This window comes from Ixodes scapularis, unplaced genomic scaffold (assembly GCF_016920785.2).
Source record: "Ixodes scapularis isolate PalLabHiFi unplaced genomic scaffold, ASM1692078v2 PGA_scaffold6__148_contigs__length_123643588, whole genome shotgun sequence".
Classification (NCBI taxonomy): domain Eukaryota; kingdom Metazoa; phylum Arthropoda; class Arachnida; order Ixodida; family Ixodidae; genus Ixodes; species Ixodes scapularis.
The window spans coordinates 82047758-82073826 of record NW_024609881.1 but is presented as its reverse complement, the minus strand read 5'-3'; the positions used below and the strand labels follow the sequence as shown (position 1 = coordinate 82073826).

Below are 26069 nucleotides of genomic sequence, written 5' to 3'. Positions count from 1 at the left end.
GCAAGAGTGTGAACGGCGCTTAAGATGACTAGCGTGTCGTTATTCTGAAGCGTAGCTTATTTGGTGGCTCTGCATTTCTTTTTCTCTATTTTATTTCTTTGAGACTGCAAGTGCACCAGGATAAAAAGACTAACGCGTGTTTCGTGAGCCACGAAAACGTCGAGGATCGATTGTGAGCTGTATTTATTGAAAATAAAAAAAAAATTGTTGCACCGTTCTTTTAAAGCCGGGGTACTCACACTGCTTATGCATCGTACAGAAGGAAGCTTGGGGACATTGCCTGAGTCGTGTGTCTTCCTTGTACGACGCTCCCGCTAGATTAGGCATTAGGACAGTTTTGGCACATCCGGGCCCTCAGGTACGAAACGCGCATGGGCGAGTATTCTGCGCTAGCCCATGCGCAGTTCGCACCGGAGGGCCCATCGTACCGCATCGGATGTGCAAAAACGGTTGCCTAAAACTCTCCATTGTTCAAACAAAAAACCGTCTGCAAACACGTTCGAAGTATATACGCGTGTCAGGAATGTTGCAAGCATAACACGCTTGCAACATTCCTGAGGCGCGTCCGCAGACAAAGGTGTCAGCGTGTATATGTAGCGAACACCACGTGTTTTGTATATAAGGAACAGTGTGCCTGCCGCTTATTAAGGGGGCGGAGGCGCCATATTGGATTTATTTGCGACGTCTCGGCGGCGCTCGATATACACTCTAAAAAAGCCTCGAGTCTGCTTCCCCGCACAACACTCGGAGAGCCAATCACCGCAACTTCCGGAGGCAGCTCAGCGAATGGCGATGCCGAAACATATGTCTAGACCAAAATACGCAGTCTGAGTTGTGACATTAAGCAATGCAAAACGTCACGCTTGCATTGCTTAATGTCAGAACTCAGACTGCGTTTTTTGGTCTAAACATATGTTTCGGCATCGCCATTCGCTGAGCTGCCTCCGGAAGTTCCGGTGATTGGCTCTCCGAGTGTTGTGCGGGAAAGTAGACGCACAAAATTTTTTTAGAATGTAGAATAATCGGGGGCCTGTGCACTATAGAATTTTCGACGTTGTCACAGCGAGCGAAGGAACAGGCTGGCCACGATTGTGCGGCGAGTCGGCGTTCGGTTGAGCCTCGCGGCCAATCAGCACATCCAAAAAGACCCCCGGAGTAGGACTCGGGGGACCAATCGCTGAGCTGACGCCGTCTTCGTGGGATGACGTCATCTGTGCAGGAGGGCTGCTCACGTGGCTTTGATTATTCTAAACTCGTATTCAACTCAAGAAACGTCCTCAAAAAAGAAAAAGAAAAATGTTTGGCTTTACGCAGAACGTTATACTGATTTCCGCTTTCGTACGTTGAATTAAGATATATGTAGATACACCTTGGACTAGCTTTAAGTTATTTTTTTTTTTATTATTATCGAGACGTACACATTTTAAACGACAAGAGCATCGTTTTCTGATTTTGTTTGATCCTTCAACGGCCAAATACTTCGCGTGGCACATGAATAATGCGCAAAACTTCCTCTTCTATGGATCAACGAGTATAGTTGGTGTTGGCTCAACGTTGCATTCAATGCTGAGTAATGCCAATCAACAGAATATATTTAAGATCAAACGAAACACGTTTAACTTGTAACCTCCAAGTCTTTTTTTTTTAGGGTTTTTTTACGATTTTTTTGTTACGCGCACATGCACGCGGCGCGTTTCATTGAAGCCGCACCGGAACAACCGACGTCACGCAGAAAAAAACAGTCACCGGAAGCACGGATGGGCGTAGCTCGCGTAAGAAGTGACCTCACCGCAGCTCACGCGGCACATAAACATGTTTGTCTCCTCGTCCGGGAAAAAAGTTCAACGGTGTTCCTCGTTTTCAAACGCGACTGCCTGCGTCTGTGTGTGCGTGGTCGTTGCACGACCGACGTGCGTTTCTCACGGAAAACACCTGTCTGTACCCACGTTAAAACGAAGTCAACGCTCCCGTGAGTGGAACCACGACACATTCTACAAAAAACAACAGCGAAAAAAACACACACACAAGGAGCCCGACAATGGCCCATCGAAGCAGCATCTCACTATCGGCGGAAGTGCTTCAGTTTGCGTGACGTCATGACAACTATTGGGGCTTCTTTGTTTGTTCGTGAATATGTGTGTGCGTGCGTGCTTACTACGATAAGTCTGTCGTCGACTCTCGTATCGATAGAGTGCGGGCAAGGTTCGCGTTGGTGTTGCAAGCTGTCGAAGCTGTCCGGCGACTTTCCTCAACGCGGCAGCCTTCGCCGCCGCGCAGCCCCAACCTTCGCGGCAGCAAAAGCGGCGCACCGCTTTTGGTGACGTAACTCCTTTCCGATGACGCAAAACGGATGCACCCCTCCGCAGCTGGCTCGACGGAATAGGAAGTCACGTGGCGAGCAGAAACCAATCGGGAAACACCGAAAACGTTTTTTCCAAGCTGCAACGGCCGTCACAAAGCTCGCAGTTTGTTCAGCAGATGACGGGAATTGTATTCTTTTTTCTTTTTTTCTTTTTTTTTTTCCGGGATTGTTTCACAGTTCGTCTGCAAACGTAGCGAGCGAGTGTGCTCAGCAGACGACGCCAGTGCTGCATCGCGTTGCAGACGGTACGGCACGGAGCTCCACACTTTTTTTTGTTGTTGTTTAGCAGACGATAAAGAAATAACCGACGTTCTTTTCGTTTCGTGCAAGATCTCCGCAAACGAAACTAGGTCCACGGAATCCGGAGGTGTTGCTACAAACCTAGGACAACACAACGGTGCCGATTCCGGGCATATATTTCTTATTTGATTGTGTGTCTCGATTTGTGGAAGAGTATTCTGCGATCTCACCGCCGTCCGAAGAATGCAGCATCAAAAAAGCACCACGTGACCCAGTGGAATTCATCCAGAGGAGTACCGTTGGATATGCCAGGCGATTCCCCTCGTAAGATGGCGGGTAAGTTCCTTTTTTTTGTTTCTTGCTTGGGGCGCTTTATTGAGGATTATAGGTTCGCCCATAACGGTTACTTCACCATTTCTATGAGTGTTCTGACTAACCTAACCTAACCCAGCTAGCTTAACCGAGCCTACCTAAGCTAATCTAACCTAACATAAGCTATCCTAACCAAACCCAACTAATATAACCTAATCTAACCTAACCTAACCTGATCTAAACTAACTTAACCTAACCCAAAATAACTTAACCAACCAAATCCAACTTAACCTGGCCTACGTTAATACAACCCGACCTAAAAAGCCTAATTGAACCTAACCTGCCGGATTTAGCTATAGAGGCTGGCCAAGCTCGATGTGGTGCCACAGATATACGTATAATAAAGTAAATTAATGCGTGAATTTTTCATTTGAATCTCCACGCGCACAAACATGTTATGCGCGCGCACGCACATCACGTAAATGTTTTCAGATGAGGCAAGACAGTGTAAATGTCTTCACTTGAGGCAACGAGAAACAAATACGAAGAAGTCTAAGAAGTGGCTACACATGACACTATGTCCACTCGTCTGTTTCGCCCTTTTTTTGTCCAGAGATTTGACAGGCAGTTTAAAGTTCAAAACTAGTGATTCAGTCAACAAGTTGTCTGGGGGCTGTCACGAATAGGCGATGAAACGCTCACGGAAGTGTCAGCTTCGGCGAGCGTTTCATCCCTTCTCCACCACCTCGCGCACTCGGCGAAGGCAAATGTTCAAGTACGCAACGAATATGTTACGAGGTTGACATAAATATGGCATCAAAGTGTTCATAAAGAACCGCACTCCACAAAAGGAAGGGCGATGTCGGCGCATCGAAAACAAAAACAGTCATTCTTTATGCTGCAAATATATATATATACCTTCAGGCTTTTTTTTTTTTTTCTTTTTTTTTTTAGATTTGTATTAACAAAATTTTTTTTTTCGATCTTCGACTTACATGTCGTGGGTAGATTGTGTTTACGTGTGTGTTTGTGTATTGCACACTTGCGTATCTGTGAGTGCGCGCGTGTGCGGTGGGCGTTTATGTGTGTCTGTGTGTGCGCGTGCGTGTGTGCTCCAACATTGTATTGGTGCTCTATCTAAATATAATTCAGTTGCTTAAGACTTCGTTTCATTCTAGGGATTGAACTTTTTTTTTTTTACATTTTAAATAGTTTATGCTTTGTGTTTTTTAAACGTAATTTCGGTCAGGTACTTCTTCGATTGTGCGCAAGGCTTGTTTCTGGTGCGTGTAAGCTTCCATATTTGCTTTGTTTATTGTGTGACATAAAAAAAGCAGTAGGACGTGACTGAACTGTGGTCCCTGATTGATAGGGCGCGTGTGTTTATTTATGAAAAGGATCGCCTGCCTATGGCTTGATGTGACAATGTGTGTATTGCTACTGCACTCTGCATCCCAGCAAACCCAGCGCTGCTAATAGTGCCACGTGACTACTCGCTTCACGTGTCACTTCCCACCTCTCCGAAGGTCATGTGGCACTCACATTTCACTCACTCATTTTATCAAATAAACGTTGAATTGGATTGAATTGAAACGGAGCATAGACCTTTCGCATTCCGATCGACGGAAGGTCTCTAACCTGCCGCTCCTCTTTTCGAGAAATCTGCGACCGAAAATTTCCGCAACGATCATTTGAACAATATAAATCTTCACGATGATCAATCTATTCAGGTCCGGGTTCAGAAAACGTCTATTGAATTCTAATGCTACAATAAGAGATCAATACATATACCCCGAAAATGATCGGCATGTTTTTTTGTTTGCTTGTTTCTTCCCCCGTGTATGGGAATTTTGACGAACTTTATACGCGAGGCGCTATTTCGAAGAACCATGTTTCTTTTTATTTGGTATACTCGGGTTGTTGTTGTTGTTTTATCTACGTCGACGCTTCTTGCTTGGTAATTCCTCTTTGGCGGTCTCCATGGTGCAATTCCGCAATCCCAACGGCTGAGAACTAATAAAAAGCAGAAGAAGCGGGAGAAGAAGAAGAATCGCCATCCTGTGTTTCTTAGGCTTGATTGCACACATGAGTGCGCGTCGGTTTAGCACCTATTCACATCGGGACAGAAAAAAACAAGATTTGGACTGATGTTATGTCGGAATCTACAGCACAATCGCCTTAGCTGTAAGCACTCTTGTACACGTTCCAAAAAAAAAGAAATCGATTACGATTACAATTCCCCCGGTTAAAAAATATTCATTAAAAATTCCTCGACTCCTTGAGAAGCAAAAGTACTCGACCGTTACTTGAAAAGGTGACCGTTACTTTTCCAATTTCTCCGGATTTTCAAATCGACAAATTTTTCTGTTGGTTTGAAGACGGGTCTCTATTGCTTTCCGTTATTGGACTAGAATCACCAGGACTATAAACCACCTACTCATCTTTCTTAGTCCAAAACCTTTGGCAGCCCAGCCTCCTGTAGTAAACTTGGTTTGACGATTCCTTCCTAGGAAACTTGCACAAAGGGCGCTGTCAGAAAGGAGGGGGGAAAATGGTGACGGTTACGTGAAATTTTAGTACTTCCAAAAGTAATCGGATCACTTTTGACAATATTCCCCAATAAATATGTTCAAATGTTTACAAAATTACTCTATAAGTCTCGACGGTACAACCGATCTCGACGGTACAAGTACCGTCGAGATCGGTTATAACGAAATGGCGGCTACAGCGAAGCGATCACGATTTCCCATTCTCTCTTGCACTTGGTTATAACCGAAGTCGGTTATAACGAAATAGCGAATATATCGAAGTGATTTCTGATTTTCGTTGACTTCGTTATAACCGGTCTCGGCAGTGATTCGATTACTCGTAATGAGTGCGATACAAGTCTGGCGTCATTGCACGTACCACCACACAACATACGCTGCCGGCGAACCTATCACCTCGTTCGCTAACTCTGTTTACACCCACGAACGTCGACATCTGAAAAGAGCAAATTCTCGGACAAACGGCACTGTCGAGGATCGTTCGTTGTCGCCGGGAAAAAGCGGCTTTTGTTAAGTTGCCGAGCAATTTGTTCGGCTGGTGCGAACAACGCCCCAACACGCTTACAGTCGACAGCCGAGGTTCTCGAATGACGACCATTTGAAGACTTCAAATTCCCGTCGCGAGATGTAAAAGTGACAGTCTTGAATTCTGAGCTGTAAGGCCGGGCGGCGACATTATAGTCAGCGCAGCATGAGATCATTGTAGAACTCCCTTAAAAGAAGGGGGGAGGGGGGGGGGGGGGAGAAAAAGTTCGCATCTTCAGAAGCAGAACCCAGGGATCCTGAATTCAGTCCTCACCTACGGCCACTCGACGCCCCACCCCTGCCCGCTTGGATCTGGACGAGCATGGTATACCGGCGTGCGGTTAGGTAGCACTATTCTGTGATGCGCGTCAAAGACCTCAGGCTAGCTGCGGCACTGCACTGGCTACATTTCTCATTTAAAGCGCGAACCAGTGTCGCCGCACCTCAAAGGCAACCGACCTTACACCGTACAAACAGAAAAAAAAAGTGTTGAGTGTGTGTTGAGATCACTGTTCTTTTTAGCAACGAATAAAAAAAAAAGAAAGAAAGATGCAATGCTCCCAGCTCCCATCTTGGAGCCAAAGAAAAAGATCCGGAACTTGCTTTAAGTGCAACATCGGCGTCAAGGCAGACATTTTTCGCTTGGTGTGGGAGTGTCCAAAGTGCAAAGACACGGGGGCAAAACGTCGACCAACAGACATCGCGTCTATGAAGGCGTTGACACATCCACCAGACTCCGAGAGTGACAGACGAAGAGTCTTGAAAGGACTCCTGGATTTTATCTTTGAGGCCAAGCTGGTCATATTCATTTAGATTTAGTAACCTTTCCTTAGTGCCAGCGTCCAGATCTTAATATCACCGGCGCACTCCCTCAAACCCCCTTCCCTCTTTTCTTCCTTTTTTTTTTTTGTTTTACTTTTCTTCTTTTATGGCATTAAACGTTTTCTGACTGGTTGTCAACTTCTTTCTGGGTTTGCCGACGAAACATCATACAAAATGATCATCGAACAATTTCAATTCCTCAAAGCGACCTCTACATCGAAATATTTTGTTTCTTTTAATTTTAAACAACATGTTTTTGTGTGTGTGTGTGTGTGTGTGTGTGTGTGTGTGTGTGTGTTTGTGTGTGTGTGTGTGTGTGTGTGTGTGTGTGTGTGTGTGTGTGTGTGTGTGTGTGTGTTTGTGTGTGTGTGTTTCTGAGGGCATACATAATCCAGATATTCAGATGAACAGACCATTTACGTGAATTGCAAAAGCACCGAAGAATGTGCTACATTTGTGTGCACTACATAACAACGCGCTGCTTCCAAAAAGAAAAATGCTTACACGAGGAGCGGGCATAGCGCGTGGCGCAGAAGCCAGATTCCAGTGAAGTAAAGCGACTGCACATGCGCACTGCCGATAGCAGCGCCACCGCAAAGGCGCTACGTTAGCTCCGCGCGTTGGCGTGTATACCGGATGTTTCAAAGAAGATATTCAGAAATCACTAAAAAATAGTGTTTAAAAAAAATTAACTCTTTCCGTGAACAAACTGACAGCCACCGCAGACGTCAGGCATTTCAAAAACAATTAGCTAAATAAACAAATAGATAAAATTTACCAATAAACGCTTTAGTCAGTGAAGATAAATATGTGGTTCCGAATAAAAACCTGCTGAGCATCATCAAAACCTGTACTATATCAACTTGTTTTAGACAGATATAAGGCAGATGCAGCATTGTACGGCGTTTGAAAAAAGAAAAAAAAAAAAAGTAACTGAATTTTACTAAACTTTTTTTTTTTTTTTTTTTTAGGGCGCAAGTTTGCGTTAGCGGTTCTGCCTCCTAGTGGCTGAGGCGCGCGAGGCGCATGCGCCATACCCTCCTTCTTTCGAGGGAATCGAGTCGGTAGCTTCGCGCCTCGGCCACGTGGAAGCAGGACCGGCGGCACAAAACGCGCTCTCTACGTTTGTTAGACCGTCAGTCCGGTTTGTGTGTGTGTGTGTGTGGGGGGGGGGGGGGGGGAGGGTTCTTTTGTGTTGGTTACTTTTCCTTCACTGGTCCAGCGCCCGTTCACATCGGGACAGATAAGGACAACATTCAAACTGATTATGTCAGAACCTACAGCACGATCGCTCTAAGCTACACACATGCCACCGCACAACAAACACCTGCCTGGGAACATATAACCTCTTTCAGCAACTTTGTTTATACCCCGTGAGCATCGACACCTCGAAACACAAAGTTTCCAAACAAACGGCAATGTCAAGGGTTGTTCGTTGTCGCCGGGAGAAAGCGCCTTTTAAGTTACCTAACAATTTGTTTGGCTAGTGTAGACAAAGCCCTAACACGTACAATCAACAATTGAGGTCCTTGGATGAAGACTATCTGAAGATTTCATGATTCTAGTCGGAAGTATTAAAAAAAGATCAGTCTTGACTTCTTAGCTAAAGGGAGCTCTAAAAGCAAAATGAGAATAAAAACAAGATAGTTAGTTGTTCCACTAGTCAGCACATAGTGAGGTCAATGTCCTTTATAAAAAATATATTAAGCAGTCCTGTGGTACACATGCCACCGCCTATGTGAACGACATAGGCAATAATGTTCACCCATCAACAAAGGTCAGACTTTTCGCGTACGACTGCGTCTTATGCTCTAATGTAACTGAGCAGAACGATCAAGAAAATTTCAATTCGTCATTACATGCTTTATCAAAATGGTGTCTGGAATGGGGACTGAATATTAATTACCAGAAATCGGTAGCAATGACAATAACCCACAAAAAAGAAATTCTTGAATTTCAGTGTGAGATTTGTTCCACCCCCCTAATTAAAACAAAGTTAAATACCTAGGAGTTGAGATAACACAGGACTTAAAAAGGGACGCGCATGTTAAAAAGGGACGCGCATGTGCGATATTGCTCGCCGAAAAATGATCTTTCTGAGGAGGCAGTTCAAAAATACAACACTAGAATGCAAATTAACCGCCTATAAGACATTAATTCGGCCTACGTTAGAATACGCAAGCATCATTTGGGACGCTCACCAACTATATCTTTCGTGCGGTTTAGAAAAAATTCAAAACTGGGGTTTAAGATTTTTTTTTTTTTTTTTTTTTCAAAATATAGGCGCGCGGAGTGCATGGTCCAAATTTGCTTGAGCAATCGAAAATGCAAAGTCTTAATGTTAGACGGATCATCGCTCGCTTAAAATTCATACATCAACTTCATCATGGTCACCTTAAAATGAAAGCAGATAATTATTTGAGGAAACCGCATAGTCACTCGAATCGAACTAACCACAGTGAAATGATAAAACCGTACATCAGCCATAATGACACGTTCAACTATTCGTTCTTTGTTCATAGCATTGAAGATTGGAATTTGTTGCCGGAGGAATTAATCAAAATTTTCGGAACGCACTCGTTCGTAGATGGCTTGACTAAGCACTTTTAGGAAATCTTATAGCCAAAATGTCATTGATTTTAACATGTAGGATGTCCTAAAAATTCACCTTTTTCGTATCAGCATTCACTGAATGTAATCTGATGAAAGCATGTATTTCTGTAAGTACCCTTTGCTGAATGAGATGAAAACTGTAAGTGTTTAATTTCTGTGTCATTGCTTGATTGAATTTTTAATGTACTATGTTCTCCGTCGTTATGCATTTATGTACTGTCGTTTCTTTCTTCTTTTAGCGTTGTATATGGTGCTATTGTGTATTGTTGCCTGTAACCTGACCGGGCCTGAGAAAGGCCCGCAGTATTTTCAAATAAACAAATAAATAAATTCACAGTACAGTCACAGCGATAGCTTCGACAAGTCACGGCGAAGTCGTTGGACATACATGGGCATCGCGTTCACGCACAATGGGATCTTGACGGCGAAGTCCCAATTGGCTTCGTTCTCCCGTGCAAGCACCGTTCTGCCTGCGACTGCCTGCGACGAACGGCGAGACGCGTCAGCGTCGCTGCCAGCGCGTCTTCCAGCGTCTCACAACAAGTGTGACGCAAGCACGTGGCGACGCTAAAGGAGCGATTTAAAGGGATTGTCCGGTCGAAACCGGAAGTACTTAAGTTCTTGCGCTCGTTACGTCGAGGGAGCGTTCATATAGACAAACGTCATTTTTATTTTGATATATGATCTCCCGTTATTAATTAAACCTTTCATGAGGATATGTGCGAAACTGCACCCCGAATTTCGCCAGTGTCAATGGCTGACATCCGTAGGTGCTGCGTGACGTCACAAAACGCAAAGGTTTGTCGGATGGTCGGGATAACAAGCGTTGGTCGATGGATGTCTTGTATTTTGTTTCGAATTATATAGCCTCCTAGGCAGTACCCTACTGGAATACGGTTCTTTTAATGCAGTTCCCAAGCACGTGCAAAAGAAGTCACGCTTTTTAGCAGGATATTACTCGCACACAGCCATGAGCTTCGAGCAAACGTATGCCGTTTCGCGCAAACACAACTGAGACGAACGCCGATCGAACTAGGGGCGCTTGCAAAGCAAAAGGTGCAGATTTCGCCTCTGAAGCGGTACACGAAGCAGCATCTGGGTACACATTTCGGCGGATCCACTGGATCGGTGATGAGGCTGCGGGTCATTGCCTCAGAGGTGATGTCCGCGGGTCGAAGGCAAACGAAACGGCGAACTGTTGAAATGCATGTCGCCACTTGACTTGGACGAGTTTGGTGAATCGTAGTCACGCTCCATTTTCACACGCGGGTCACACATATCGGGCTGCACGCGTGCTAAATACAACTTCTGGTATCATTTCGAGATGGCCTAGCCGTTGGTTTCGGTTTCGCTGCATAATCAAGGTCTGTTCGATTCGGCCGGGGAGTTCTGAACTATAGTCGATTACAAGTCTAGAAGGTAGCGGCAAATGCCCCTCAAAGGGAATCTTTGCACTTCGACGATAGGTTCGCGGCATCAGGATGATTTTGCGTCGGGAGTCACTGGCGGCAGCGCGGGATCGGTATACCGGTCACCTCCTAAGACGAAGGCCTGACGATAGCGTCTTGGCCAAGACAGTTATCGACCGTAACTTTGGCGTCACGTTGAAGCGAGAATCGGCAAAAATGACGATTCTCGGCGTTTTCACCGGGCCCGTTAGTGGTCGTCCACGGATACCAGCGGACAAAGCATGCAGTATTATGCTCAGCTACGGGGACATGCGAGTGCCAACGCACTAAATCCCAAACCTCTGCAATGTATCGGAGTCGTCAGTATGCATCCAAGAGCAACTGAAGGCGGGGACTATCAAGAGGGCAATAACTTTCCCGTGTTTGTAAGTAAGAATATCAACACTGTGGATCCCCAGATAGCATCAAAAAGAAACAATTTACGTGAGCAAATATTTCAATACTCACCGCAGGGAGCCAAACCTACGCGAGGAGGTGCCTAAAACGCTTTCAGAATATCATAATCAAGCAAATTCCTACCCTCGGTTACGATCTCAATTCCGCGTCCACCGCGTCCGCGGGTACGTTATTACCATAAATGAGAGGAAATGCAACCTCCGTATCAGCGTTATTGTTAAACATTGCAGACATTTGAGCAAGAGCTGCGAAAAATGGCACCGCAAGCAGAGACGGACGAGGAGTGTCGTCTGCTATCGCCTTCTGCTCTTGTCGTCTGTTTCTGCACGGAGCCGATGCAAGATTGTTGAGGAACTGGGTCTGAACTCGTTCAGAAACTGGGATGAATCGAACGCGCCAGTGCAACGGTCGTGCAACTTCCGGTTGAATCGAATGCACCAGTTCCTGCACTGCTGAACTAGTTGAGCCAGTTCAGGCGAATCGAACAGACCTAAATTGATTGATCCGATTTGGGGGGGGGGGGGGGGGGGGGGGGGGGGGGGGTGGACGTACTTTAATATCGTTGGCATAGCATCATACCTTAGCTTACAAGCCTTCTGTCCGCTTAGAGCTCAGCTCGTAGCTTTCTTCTGTGAGACGATTGCTGCAGAAGCGGGATCTCGATCTTGACGGGAACCCAGTCCCTACGCACGACGACGATCCACTTTGCTCGTCACTGCACGTCTCGCGGAAAAGTGCGGAACGTCATGTCTTGGCTCGCATGTGCTGCCCGGTGGTTGTGGCACCCAACCGCGCAACAAAAATCTCACCCAACCACGAAACAAGTCGAGCACAACAACGAAAACAAAGCACGCTGAGGCGTTCACTCGCAGGCAAACGAGGAGAGAAAAATGCTCGCTTTGTGTTTTGTGACGTCAGAGCTTCAATGTTGCCAACGAAAGCAGCGTTTACGCTAGAATGCGATTGGAGGAGTATAAATTCAATTACTCACACAGAGGTGCATATAAAATTCAGATATTACACGTACGATGCGTCTCGAGGCAATAACAATGATATTCAATTGTTTTCTCGAATACAAAATTTGACCGGACAATCCCTTTAAGGACGGTTCACACACTGGCGTGAGTCCCGACCGAGTGCGACTGCAGCGGCTTGCGACGATAATCCTTTTAGGGGTTGCTATGGCAACAGCCGCGTCGGCTGTTGCCATGGCAACAACCGGTTTTGTTGGAGCCGACTCACCTGTTGCCATAGCAACCCTCGCACGCGGTCGGGCTCGGCGCAAGTGTGCGATGCGCTTTCTAGACGCAAGCGTCTGTCACTTTGCGCCGTACTCTAGTCAAGCTTCAGCGGGTTTGCCGCTTGGTGCAATGATGTTAATTCCATACTACGTCCAAGAATTCCCTTTCTTGGCTAGAAAAAGTCCCTATTTGAAGTACTTCTTCCCTACAAAAGTTTGAAATACCCCTGCATGCTTCCCTACAGTCTTTTGTTCCTTTATTTTCGCAGCAGCTGATTTATGTGCTCACGCAGGCCACTTTGCGGCCGTTTTCCACAAAAGCCGCGTGAACTATATAGCATGTTTAAAGAGAAGCAAATGTTACTTCTCATGACCTTATCGCTGCGCCTAGGAGTCGTTCAGACAACTCTCCTTCCTATACACCGTGACTTTCTTACTTTCTCTTCTTGAAACTTTTGGACCACAAGACGATTTCTATTTTAAATATTTATGTCGAAAGTTTCCTTCTTTTCCCGAATTCCCTCGTGAATCTTTAAAATTACCTGCAATCGCGTTAAAATTCCCATTTTTCATTTCACCAAAATTGAGACTAAAAATTTTCTAAAAAAGGGAAAATTCCCTGCATGGAATATCACTGGCTTCTGGCGGTTCAGAAATCCACTAGCGAGCGTAATGCGCAGGCGTTTGAACTCTGTTAATCGGGCGGCAACTTGCGTCACCCAGTCAAAGCTTTTTTTTTTTTTTTTTCAGAAATTAATTTTGAATAAATGTATAATTAATTAAGAATGAGGAAAAATGTTTTATCGCCAAGTCGCAGCAGAATTGGCCGTCTAGCGGGCATCGCACGAGACTCATACGCACATATTTGGTCCACAAATATTGTGTATGAAGAAAATTGTCAAAGCTATATCCTTCATGTGCGCTTTGCTTGGGGTGATTATATCTGACCAGTTTGAACTAAACGGTTTTGTTTCTTCTTCCTTCCTTGTTTTTGTTTTGGAGCGCGTGAAAGATCGTCTCCCGACATCGAGCTCTTGGCATTGACAGTGCTACGGCGGCATTTTGTTATCGGCTGTTGCTTTGTATTTTTCTCGAGAGCGCGTGCTGTCGGCATCGGGTACTACAAAAGAATGCACCACCCTAACAGGAGGACATTTAGGCAGCCCAGTCAAAGCTGTGGAATAAATTAGTGGTGACGCACCCGCTTTACACCCAGCGGACCTAGGATCGATTTCCGCGTGAGGCGGGCGATCTTTTCCCAAGATTTGGGAATTTGGGAACAGGAACATCCACGACGAACGCTCTATACACCCTACTATGACTACAACATCGGCATTTTCAACATCGACAACTACAACTACAACGGACGGAATTTCCCGTGGCGGAAAGCGCCCACGTAACAACTATCACTGTAAAAGCAAGGAAGGCCTCATACTGTAGACGTTAAAATCGCTCTGAACCCTTCTTCAACTCCTTTCTGGGTGTGTTGACAAACGCAATACACCATGCCCACTAAAACACAATTGCAATTTCTTAAATCGACGTCTACATCGGGAATGCTGAAAAATAATATCATATTTTTTGGTGTTTCTGAGGGCATAAATGATCTATATATTCATACGAATAGACATGTTGCATAAATTGCCATGCACCGGGGACGTGTAGCGTTTGTAGTTACGCACGCTGAAGCAGTTATTGTTTTAAGCAAGAATTTAAAACAAACGGCACTTTGTACGTGTATCCCTCGTCGAATGGTTCACTTTTTCCTCAAAACAAAATAGACCATTTGAAAAGATCCCAAGCTCCAAGCTAGGGACTTTTTGCAAATGGCGTATTCTGTTTTTATAGACAATGCGGAGAGCGAGTCGTCTGCTTCCTGTGCACGAGTTACGGTGACTCTGAACGGCTCTGATTGAAGGATAGCGGCTCACACCTCAGAGGAAGCTGCCTTGAGGCATACTCACTATCCTTGATTCAGAACCAATCAGAGCTTGGCGCTGTGAGGTCACTAAACCCCTGCAAAACAAGCACACGACCTTGCGCTCCGTATATGTACAATAAAACACCAGTCGTAAACCTCCGTACGCCTTCGTCCATACAACTCGGTGGCGCGAACCGTGGCTATCCGGAGAGGGAGTCGTCTGCTTGTTGCGTGGGAGTTGTGGCGACTTAAGAACGACGCCGAACTCTCATTGGTTTTGATTGAAAAAATATTTGGTAGACCTCAATGCCAGATGCCTCGAGGTCTACCCACTGTTTGTTTTCAATCAGCCAATGAGAGTTCGGCGTTCTGACATCGTCGCGACTGGCGTCTCACTGGTACCCCACGCGTGCAAGCATGTGCAGTGTGCGTGTGAACGTAGTTTTGGCAAGCTTGTAATTGCACCCACTTGCCCGCACGAGCAGAGATATGGCGGCGGCCGATGCCCTACTTCCAATCGTTTATTCCCAACCTAATGGCGAATTCGGGTGGTCAATCGCCGGCGAGCTCACGCCGGCGGCACAGGCAACGAAAACCGCGCCAGCGGCGCACCACGTGACCCTCTCCACCCGAACACAAAGCGCCTGTTACTGGCGTTTTCGTCTGACTGGGTCGCTCGTGAACTTCGTTAACTTCTTCCACGATTATTTTATGATACAATAGGCACGCTCTAGGCATCAGCAACATATATTCGGACTCTGAGATCTGGGTAAACAAATTGTCATATATTTTGTTTAGATTCTCGAGGAACTGTTGCCATCTTACAAGGATCTTAGAAGGCTCACCAGCGTTGCCATTTTATATTCCATTTTCTTGTTATTACCTTTTTGCTGGAATCCTCAGCATTTTGATTTGACCCAGCCCTCTAAAATAGTAATGCGCGTTCAAGTGTCGAGCTGCAGCACTATCAATACATTTTTTACAGCGGTGTATTAACACGCTGTGTCCCATAGGAAACTAATCTTGCGGAAGCTTCCTTTAAAATATTTTATCTTTATCTCCATTGTTTTTTCTGTCTTTCTCGGACCACAGAGGCATAGCCTCCTCTATACGGAGAAAGCCTGGCGCATCGCGTGAAAAGACGGCCGCCGTAAATGGGAAAGGACGGGCGGAGAAACGGGAGCGGAGAGAACCTTGCCCACTAGCGCCACAAAAGAGCGAGCGGCCAAACGCAGAAACAATCTTTTTTTTTTTCTCTTTTCTTGTCGCTATCGTGGAGAGGAGAAACTCAACGTCCACCCTTTCCCGTTTCTCCCTGCGCCCTTTCGAATCGCCGCGCCCGTTTCTCACGGACTACGAAAACGACGGTGACGAAAACACAAAAACAAGCGTGGTTCGGGGAGCGGCCGCTCATGACCCAAGCGCTCGCTGTCTAGGTCTGCCCTTTCTGCTCTGCGCTACCATATTGGTCACCGTTCGGCGCGCTCCTCCTCTCCCTTTTCCTGCGGCCGCGCGCTCTATGGCTCCGTCGTCGATGTGCCAGGCTTTCTCCGTATAGAGGAGGCTATGACAGAGGGGTGTCTGTCTCAGTGGCTTCGTTTTCTACTAGAACACGCGCTCGGCGACCATTGTTTCGTTTGGTTCCCTTTCCCGATTCAGATATGACGATACCGGATACAGTCTGGCAGACAAGCTGCCCGACCTCTTGGAGCTCGGGCAAAAATTGTGCCGGTAAATTGCCAGCACACGCCTGAGAACTGCCACCCGAACGGCGCGCACTCGCCAGCCTTTGACCACGCGAACGCCCTTGGCGGAGATATGGCAAAATATTTTGCCGGGAAATGACCACGCGAATTCGCCATAAGATAGACCGGCACACCATTATGATCAGCAGCAGCACCATCACCATCAGCAGCAGTAGCAGCATCACCATCAGCAGCATTAGCATTATTTTTTTTTCCTAAAAATGCCCAGTTGAACATAAAATTCCGCAGTACGCTCTATTCTGTAAACGCGCTTATACGTTCAGCAAACAGAAAATACCTCCAGGACAGGTCTTTTAAAAGCACAATCAAATATGTCAAAGATATGGTGTTTGCATGGTTAATAAACTACGAGTCAAGAGCACTAAAATATTGATGACAAACTTGAGAAAACTTTCAATACACCAAAACTATACTCTGTTTCACCTTGTGTTGTACCGCAAAAAAAAGGCTACTTGCGCGGGCTCCTTGCTCTAGGGAACATCTCGGCGGCACAAGCTCTCGTGCACCAAGGGCAGCTTGCCAACGCTATGAGCTCGCGCTTCTAGCCTTCGCTGCGGTACAACATAAGGTGAAACGGAGTATAGTTGAGGATTTTAATTAGTTCCTCGCTGAATACATCCTCGGAGTAGCCCGTGACGATGCTCTATATTTGACGGCGTCTCTAGATTCAGATGTTTCCTCGGCTTTCAATCAAACAAGGCTCCTGACATAGATGGCATCGGTGTAGAAGGCTTGAGTAGAGATTTTATCCCCAGCAACCATAGGCTCCTCCATATGTCAAATGCACGGGTTTATTTCTCGTGGAACGATTCCGGGTGATTAGAAGAGTGCTCAAGTAAACCCTTTATTGAACATTGGAGAGTGCAATAACCTCGGCAAGTACCGTTCGATTTCTATTCTGCATTGTATAGTGCGAATCTGCCCTCGAAAATATGACGTCGTACCAAGGTAACTTTGATACTCTCACATCTAGTTCACATGGGCTTGTTGGCAGAGGCCGGGGACCCAGTCACTTCTGGAAGATTCCTTTGGTGAATAGCAGCTTGCTTTCGAGGTACATCAAGTCGCGTGCGCACGTTTTGCTGATATAACGACGAATGTTTCCTGTTTTTTGTCGAACCGTTAAAGACCCCTGGTTAGCGGTTTGCACTGCACTGGCTAAATTTCTCATCTATAACTCGGAGACAAGTCGCCCGTTGAGGCAGGCTAAGTTCTAGGCTGTATAAATATACACACACACACACGTCTTTCGTTGTTCTATTAAAAATGCTAGCACGTTGGGAGGGAGTTGTCATTTTAAATATTGTTATCACATCAGGTTTTTATATTTTTATTTTATTTTAAATTGTTATATAAACAAAACAAATCTAAATGCGTCACCGGCAAAACCGAGTTTACAAACGCAAGGAGCACGAGGTCTCTATGCTAAACGAAATCGACCTGCAATCACACACGTTCCTCGAGAATGTGCGCTTGTGTTATGCCTCTGTGTTTCCTACTTAAAGAACGTAACATACCCAGCAGTATTTGGGCAGCTGCTTGTTTTTGCACAGACAGTAGTGAAACTAGCAAGCAGGACTGAGGTGGCGTGGGCCCAGAAAGGTTCACGTGATCTTCTCTCAAAGTTGAACATTATTTAAAGGCAAAAGTAAACTCTTCTCGCGCAGGTCTTTTTTTTTTTTTTCGAAGTTTGTTTTTGATGAATAGTTGGAGAAGAGTGGCGTTAAAAGAAAAGGATCAATAGCTCTAGTCAAGTGAACAAAAGTGACCTTAATAATAAAAAATCTAAGGTAAATAGAAAAAAAATTGCAAATGCGACGTGGTAGAATGCGCAAAACTTCATTTAGTCTTTACGCAAATTTTATTTTTCTTAGCAAAATGTTGACTTTCCTAACAAAGTCGACACTTTGCTCAATTGAACTCAATTATTTTTATGCCAATTTGATCTTTGCTAGCAAAGTGTAGATCTCGTTTAAACTGGTTGTGTTTTGTGACATAGCGGGGGACTGTTACGAACCATTTTTAGAAGAAAATATCTTCTTTTTTATTTTGTGGTTACTTTCTTTTACAAAACCTCAGGCTTGCCACCAAGCACAATTTTTCTTATATACAGATTATTGTAAAAACAATGGACCGCAAAGAAGTATGACACAACACGAATATCACTGCGTAGCTGAAAAACATTTAGTAATTAATTATGTATTGATATTGTTACTAATATTTACTGAAAAAATATATCCTGATTCAGACCCCTTAAAATTTCAAAATATTGAGATTCGTTCATTATTGTTTCATGATACTCATAGTTAGTAGAGTTTTCAGCAGTTAGTGGACCTTATACTTCTTAACGGTGTATTTGTAAAAACAAAAATAGTTCTCTTTATTCAAATTTTAGCCCCCCCCCCCCCCCCCCCCGCCCCCGTTGAAATGTGTTTGCCTTTTTCTATTTCGTTCCTTTTTGGACTGTTCCTTTTTGTAACTGGAGCCTAACGAGATCTCTCTCTTTTGGTTTTTAGACACCAAGGATAAATTTCCTCAAATCTTCACAGAGGTTGCACAGTTATGAACAGCTCGCAGCTAATTAGTGCAATGTACCAGGGGTAGCATGCATTATCTACGCGACGCACCGGGGCAATTTCTTTTGATTCACAACTGCCATTCGTATATGCGCGTAATTATACACGAAGCAGCACGTTGGGCTTCCTTGCACTACTAAAATTCGCCTGGTGAATTCACTACAGAGATTTAGCAGATCGTTTTCGAGCTCCGATAACGATATCCGATAACGATATGATGCATCGTGGCCCTTGTGTTTATACGGGTTTAGGGCTTAGTGAGAAGAGGCCCGAGCAGTCCACACGCATAGAATGCGTCATTATCTAAGAGTGGAGAAAACGCACGCCGTAATAAGTAGGGCTGGGCGTCGATTAAAGATTTCAACCCGACTAATCGACACCCTTTAATCGATGAATTAATCGATTAATCGGTTTCGTTCATTTTCATGCATAATAGTTAAAAAAGTAAAAACTGAAATTTGTGCATCTGATAAATGTCTGATAAACGGTGCAACGTACAATTTGAGATTTTAAATCAACCTTGGTGCGTAGTTGAGAGCAGTCCAAAGACAGCCATACTTACAAATCAGTGCTTCAGTCGCAGAGGCAAAGAGGCTCGTCGATATTCTCCGGCAAGAGCGAACTCCTTTGATTGTTCACAATAGTCTTTGCTGCGCTAAACAGGCACTCGCACCGCGTTCAGGTGGCCATGACACGTATAAGCTTGTTAAGAGTTACAAACCCTGCCCCTACAGTTTACTATAGATCAAAATTTCAACTAGTGTTTGCCTTCATACAGGTATACTCATTCACATCTGCGTGGTGAAAGCGTTGAATATTGACTTTCTTTCTTTTTTTTCGTCAAAATTTTACCAATGAACGGGTTTAAAAAATTAATCGTGATTAAAGCATTAATCGATTAATCGGTAGGTTAATCGATCAAACGCCCAGACCTAGTAATAAGCGTGTAAATGCAAGGGCCCCCTCACGGCTGTCAAGCCTTAAACCATAGCACAGTTCACGGATAGGGAGTGTGAATTCTAAGCGTTGAAAAACACGACACTTATAACAAGCGTGGAAAATAAATCGCTTTGCGTTACTTTCTCTCTCTCTCTCTCTCTCTCTCTCTCTCTCTCTGCGTGAACAATTTTTAGAGTGTAGGAACAACTATGGAGCGTACGCATGGTACGCGTTAAACTATCCGATGATTTAATGTCGAGAGTTGGGCTAAGTTGGCATTTGTTGATCACGTTAAACTATCCGATGAAGAGTGCCGTGAACGTATACGTGTCTCGTGTCTGGAAATTCGGAGTATCGCTGAACGTTTGTGACGCTAGAACGTTTCGCGTATACAACACATTTCCCCAGCAATTTGCCTTTTTTTTGTTTAAGCGCCGGAAGGAGGCGTTGTTGGCAATTTACGTTCCCGCGAACTTCCGGTCAATTGAGAGGACAAAGAACCCCCACCATAGCATCTCTTCTTGATACGTTCGTGAAATATTTTGTGATCAGTTCTCCGGGTGGTTAGCTAAAAAACCGGTTGGCAAAATATTTGTTGAAGTTTTTCTCTCGTACTGGCAACTTCGACGAAGTCGACGGTACCTATTAGCCCCGAGAGCGAACACAAGCGTCGCTGCGGTCGCCGCGCCCTGATTGGGTGAGGCGTAGCGTGACGTCAGGGCGATGACTCCGCTCCGCGATCTCGCATCGGCTCGCTTCCCAGCACCGGTTTCCTGGTTTGGCATTGTGTGCCGCAAGCTTTTCGAGGACCTGAACTTCGTTTACCTGGTGTACAAGACGTTGAGTTAGGCCGATATTGACGTGCTTCCGTACATTTTATAAGCCTGCTTGTCCCCTTTACCTTTGAAATTGGGTTACGAATCCCGAAAGCTATCGGCGGAGGCAATTCCGCCGATGAACCTCCCCGCCCGTCCACACGACACAAGGCAATTTTGCGAGGGATCGGTGGAGCGGTGGCGCAAGTGTTTCAGACGCTGAGATTCTGTCCCTTGCATGTTCATGATTTAAGACAATATTACATCCCGCTTTCAAGGCATCTGAAGTGGCATTTATTTCATGGGCCTTTGGGTGGTCGGCAAATTAGCTCGGGACTCCGACTTTGCGCTGCCGCTCTGCATACTCTGGTTCGCAGATGTTTTAAAGGCCCTGTGTCTGATTATCTTTGAAGTACTCTTGGAACAGGGTTGTTTTACATAAATGTAGCTTCTTCGCAAATTAATTATATAGTTTATACACTTATGCAGGCATATTTCTTAGAAGATGCACAATCACTGGAAATCAGTTTGTATGGTAGAAGCAAAAACGGCCGAATTGCCCGCAGTTGCCTGTACGATATGTATTGAACTGTCCAAAATATGCACGTCAATAGTACCGTAATTTGCAATGTTTATACTTCTTCCTGACATTTTTATTCCAGCCTTGGGTATTCGGAAAATACACCGTTTAGTCTGAATTGTCATTTCCAATTAAAAGAGACACTGCTGCAAGTCTCCAAAAGCTTCCTCAGCCTCCAAACTCCCTACAGCTGGACTCTCTGACAACAGAGGAAAGCAGGAGTAAAAGCAAGCAGTCGAACGTCTGTCCAGTGGTAGTTGCAGCACTATAGCACAAAATGTGAAACCCGTGAAGGGCGACAGTCTGTGTGAGAAAAGGTTCTGGTATTTTAGCTTCAGGACAATTCGATTTAAGTAAAATCTTAATTTTAGGGCTTAACGGACTAATAACGAGCTAGACACCTTCGCTTACGTTTGTTATACATTACTTGAGGGTTGATATAAACAAGTCCACAGATATCACCCGTGTAGTCCATTGAAGTACTATCCGAAACCAGCAAAGGTCAAATGCGAGCAATGTATATAATAAATGTTCCTTGTTTTTTTTTACTTTGCCCCTGCACTTAGGCTGTCTTACTTGTGATTCTCTCCCCATGGCCCAGACTGTATTTAGCATGTTGCCCGAGCAGCATGCAGCTTTTCTGCTACGGCGATCTTGTTTAAAAACAGAAATACAAAACAATAAATCGTATACATAACCTGCCAATTCTTTCAGACCATCAGCAGCATTTATTGTGCGAGATGCAAATCTCTAGTGATGCTCCTGCAATTGTGGCCATATTTCTTTATTTTCATATACCAGCTGTGATTCATGCGTTGCCTGCCCTGTCAACCATGCTTAAAATGTTGGTTGAAGTTTCGCCTGTCGCTACAGGCCATACCTCAATAAAGGCACATAAAAAAACTTACACTTCCTACGAAAAGCACGCCAAGAAAAAATTAAATAGAAACGAGCGCGCCCATAGCTGGCGTCGTCACAGCCTCCACAAGGCGAGCGGGGCGAGCCGGGGAAAAATTTTCTCCTCGCCGTGACGTCACCCCGCTTTGCCGTAAGGGGGCGCCACGCGAACTTCTCGGGGCTAATAGCGGCTAAAACAGAAAGCTCTGGCGGCGGGTTCGCTCATCGGCCTCCTCAAGCAAATCGGATATTCAAAGCACCTAGCTGTCTAAAGACAAAGCCGTGAAAGTAGGTTTCGATAACACGCGATGAAAATCGCCACTACGGTTTAATAGCCCAACATAAGAACCTCGCTAAATCTCCACCTTCCTGATTTCCATAGCACTTCATCGTCCCAGGGATTTTCGACGTCAACAGGCTCGAAGGCCTGCCGAAACACGGCGCGACCGGAAGTCTCTTGGGAGCCAAGAGACCGCTTGTGTTTGTAAAGAGTAAAAGGGTCTATAGCACATTGTGATGACTAATCATGATGCCCCGATGACATAATGATGACATAATCAAGCAGCGAGGAAAAGTGATGTCATCGGTATCTAGAGACGGGGCTGGTTAGGAAAGTGAAAGTACGACTTCATGAGTGGATGGAAATTTCTTAGTCGCAGTGACTACAAACACCTTCCTCGTTTCGAGTATTTTATGGTGGAAGACAGATGCCCCGTGTACGTGGAATAAATGTGCCTTGGCAATCGAAATTGATTTCACGCGTAACGCCATAAAAATAGCTCGAACGTAGTAATAAAAATGTTAACCTCTTTGCAGCAATTCTTTGGCACACACACACACACACACAAAAAAACACTATACGTATATTATTACTTTTGGGGAATAAGAATGTACATCTAAGATTTATTTCTCGTATACCGAAATAATACTATCAATATCTGACGTATACCATTAATATGTGTTAGTATATTTTCTGCCTTAGCGGTAAGTTACGCGCGTCAGCCCAGTTTGGCAACTAAGGATACCCATACTGAAAGTATTGTTAAAAAAGGAAAAAAAAACTTGAACTATACATTCCGAAGGCCTTCAAAATTTTTGCGAAGGATTCCCGCGCACGCGCTTAATTCATGCGAGTATAGATGTGATTAGAAACACCTCGTAGGAACCTTTTCCAGGGTCCCTCACTCGCTCCGACCATTCTCCTTCACTCACTCACTCACTCAGTCACTCACCCACTCACTCGCTCATTCTCACTCAACCCCTACTCGCTGCGACCACCCTCCCTCACTCACTCACACACTCACTCACTCACTCATTCACTCACTTGCTCATCCTCACTCACTCACTCACTCACTTGCTCATCCTCACTCAAAATCACCCTCGACCTCTCTTTTTATTTTTCTCTCACGTCGTAAAAGTTGGTTCATTGAAGTGTAGCTAAATCCGCGGTGACAATGCATAATAGAAAATGCATCGTACACTTTAAAAAGAAATAATCTGTTTGCAGACATTAAAGCGCGTTTCTTGCTTATATGACGGTCCTGTCACACATTGGTCATACAACAACTGCCTGCAGAAATGTTAGAAGCATACTCGAGTATGAAGCAGAGGTGCTTCGAATCTGCTTGAGGTATGTATGAGCACTGTGTTAGTGACTCTAACGACGCCCTTATTGGTTGGCGAGTCCCTCTATCCTTGAGTTTCGATGCGCCAGAGACACTCGTTTTCGGAACACTTGCTCTCTGAATAGTATAAACCCGAAAAACATACGATGGGCGCTGGAGATTTAAATTATCTCACTCGTTGTCTTTTCCAAGGAACTAATCGTATTCTGAGTTTCGTCGTGTATGTACGCTGAGACCCTCCCACTTTTTCCGTGATTGGCTACCTACGCGTGGTCAGAAAAAAATGAACGGTCAGGTTCTTTCTTCCTTTTTTTCTTAGAGTGCAGGTATTTTACAGACAGTACAGCCCCGTCTCTTCGCCTGTCCCAATTAATCTCTCACACTCTCAAGCCGGAAGTCACACAGCAGGGGCATCATACCAGGGACAGGCGGTGTTTACGTCAGACACGAGCATGTTTCCTTTGTACATTTGCATGCTTCGAATCTGTCTGCGGGAAGTTCGCCACAGACAGCGACCGCGAACCGTCTTTTGTGTGATCTGCGAGAGGCGTAACCTCGACTTCACCCCCACTGCCAGTTAATCTCTCTTTCTCGTGGCTTGTCGACGCTGCATCTTTGCACCGGCGTGCATCAATCGCTCGCCACGCTTGCTCACGTCACCAGTCACCCGACAGAAACGCACGAACGTAAACACAGTCCTTGACGTCACTTGTTAATTCCGCCAAAAACAAAACTAAAAAAAAAAAAACTAAAAAAAAACGAGGTACTTCGACACGTTGTGTCGTCGTGCCGTTAGCGAATAAAGACGACGCTAACCGCATACCCACATTGAGAATTACCAAACGATAGCGCTGACTTTTTTTCTAGTTTTTGTGTTGTTCTTGTTACAGGGCTGTTACCACGAGCAGCCGTTTCCTGTAAACATCTGCGCTGCGATCGGTTCGGTGTAGCTGTATCGCAACAGCGCTCGCACACAGCCAGTTGTGGGGAGGTTGGATTGGAACGCACATGCAGCTTGGAATCTCTGCCGAAAAACTCGGCCGCATAGACGTTTGTTTGCAAATCTGATAGCCAAACCTGGATGGATGAATGACGTAACCTTCATAATGGGCGGTAGCTTGCGCCACCTAGCCAAGAAACCCAAACAAAGGATTCCTCTTCCTGTCATTCTGAGCCAATTTTCTAGTCCCTTCTGCCTTCGTTTTTAACTACACTTTATCAGTTTTGCGTTTTGCACCTAACAGCAGTGGGTATCTTGCTAAGGTGCGCCCACTGTGGCCAGATTCGCGCCCAAGCAAAGCATATCTTATCTTCACTGGCCAGACTAGCTTTTGAAACCTGACTGCTCGCAAACGTCTGTAGAAAAGCTACGCTCCAACTTAGTGTTTGTAAAAAAAAAAAAAAAAAAAAAAACACGTTTGTTCACAGGGTTTACATGGACGCTGCGCGTGTCCAGGAATCAGATTTTTGAGGGGCGAGCCTTGTCACTCAGGGTGCCGCGAACATTTCTTTTTCTTTACTTAAATGTTACGAAAGTTAGGCGAACCTTCGAACTTTTCGGAACAATCAACAAAGTTCGACTGCTTAAATATGTGTTGCCCAACTCATACAAAATAAGATTCAAATATTTTGATAAAGTTATTAAATAAATAGTCTCTCTACACTCTATAAAAAAGCAAACGTATGAACTTTCTTAATTCAGTTGGTTCGTTGATACACTGCGCCTCTCCTCTGTCAGGAGCAGACAGCTCGTTATTAGTGTACGCCCATGCACATAATAGTAGAACTTCTGTCGAGCTTCGTCCAAGCTGCAGCGAATGAACTGCGGATGGCTGGATGGGAGGATGCATACGGATGCGCCCTTTGAATCGGACGGCGGTTTGCGCCACCTAGTCAACGTTTTCGGCATAAAGGCGGGACCTACTGGAGGTATCGTACAAACTTTCTTGAAAGGATCGACCATTCTGCTTTTGTTCTTTTCGGCGTGTCATCGTCGATATGGTATGCCCGCGGTCCTTTGTTGATTAGAGGGAAGGCTTTTGCTGAGGTTCTCTCGTTCGCTGCAGCATCCGTGTCGGAGCGCAAGTTCATCTGCTTCTGAAGAAGCAGGGGTTGCGGTGACGTGAGAACGCCGAGCCTTGATTGGAATGATTAGTGGATATACATTAAGCCGGACTTGGGAAGTGATCACTTACAATTAACGGATTACTCGTAATCCGCTACTTTTTGAAGTAATTTTGTAATTACCCCGTTATTTTTGCGGCAGTAATTTGTAATGTAATTTCTGGTACAAATATTTGTAAAAAAAATACTTTCATTACTCGTTACTGTAAAAAAAATTAAACGTAATACAGAAACTGGAACAATATGAATATGTAATTCAGAAGCATAAATATTCCAAGTTCAACAAGATAAAAAAAAAACA

General features: G+C 45.0%; 1 protein-coding gene across 2 annotated transcripts in view; it reads left to right on the top strand.

The window, feature by feature from the left end:
- The first annotated feature begins 2586 nt into the window (after window positions 1-2586).
- The window catches only part of LOC8036862, a 55997-nt gene continuing 32514 nt past the window's right edge, over window positions 2587-26069 (top strand). For both annotated transcript variants that reach the window (XM_040502245.2, XM_029994611.4), the window contains exon 1: window positions 2587-2938. In XM_040502245.2, coding sequence (XP_040358179.1) covers window positions 2908-2938 — 31 coding nt within the window. In that variant the 5' untranslated portion in view covers window positions 2587-2907. The remainder of the gene's footprint in view (window positions 2939-26069) is intronic.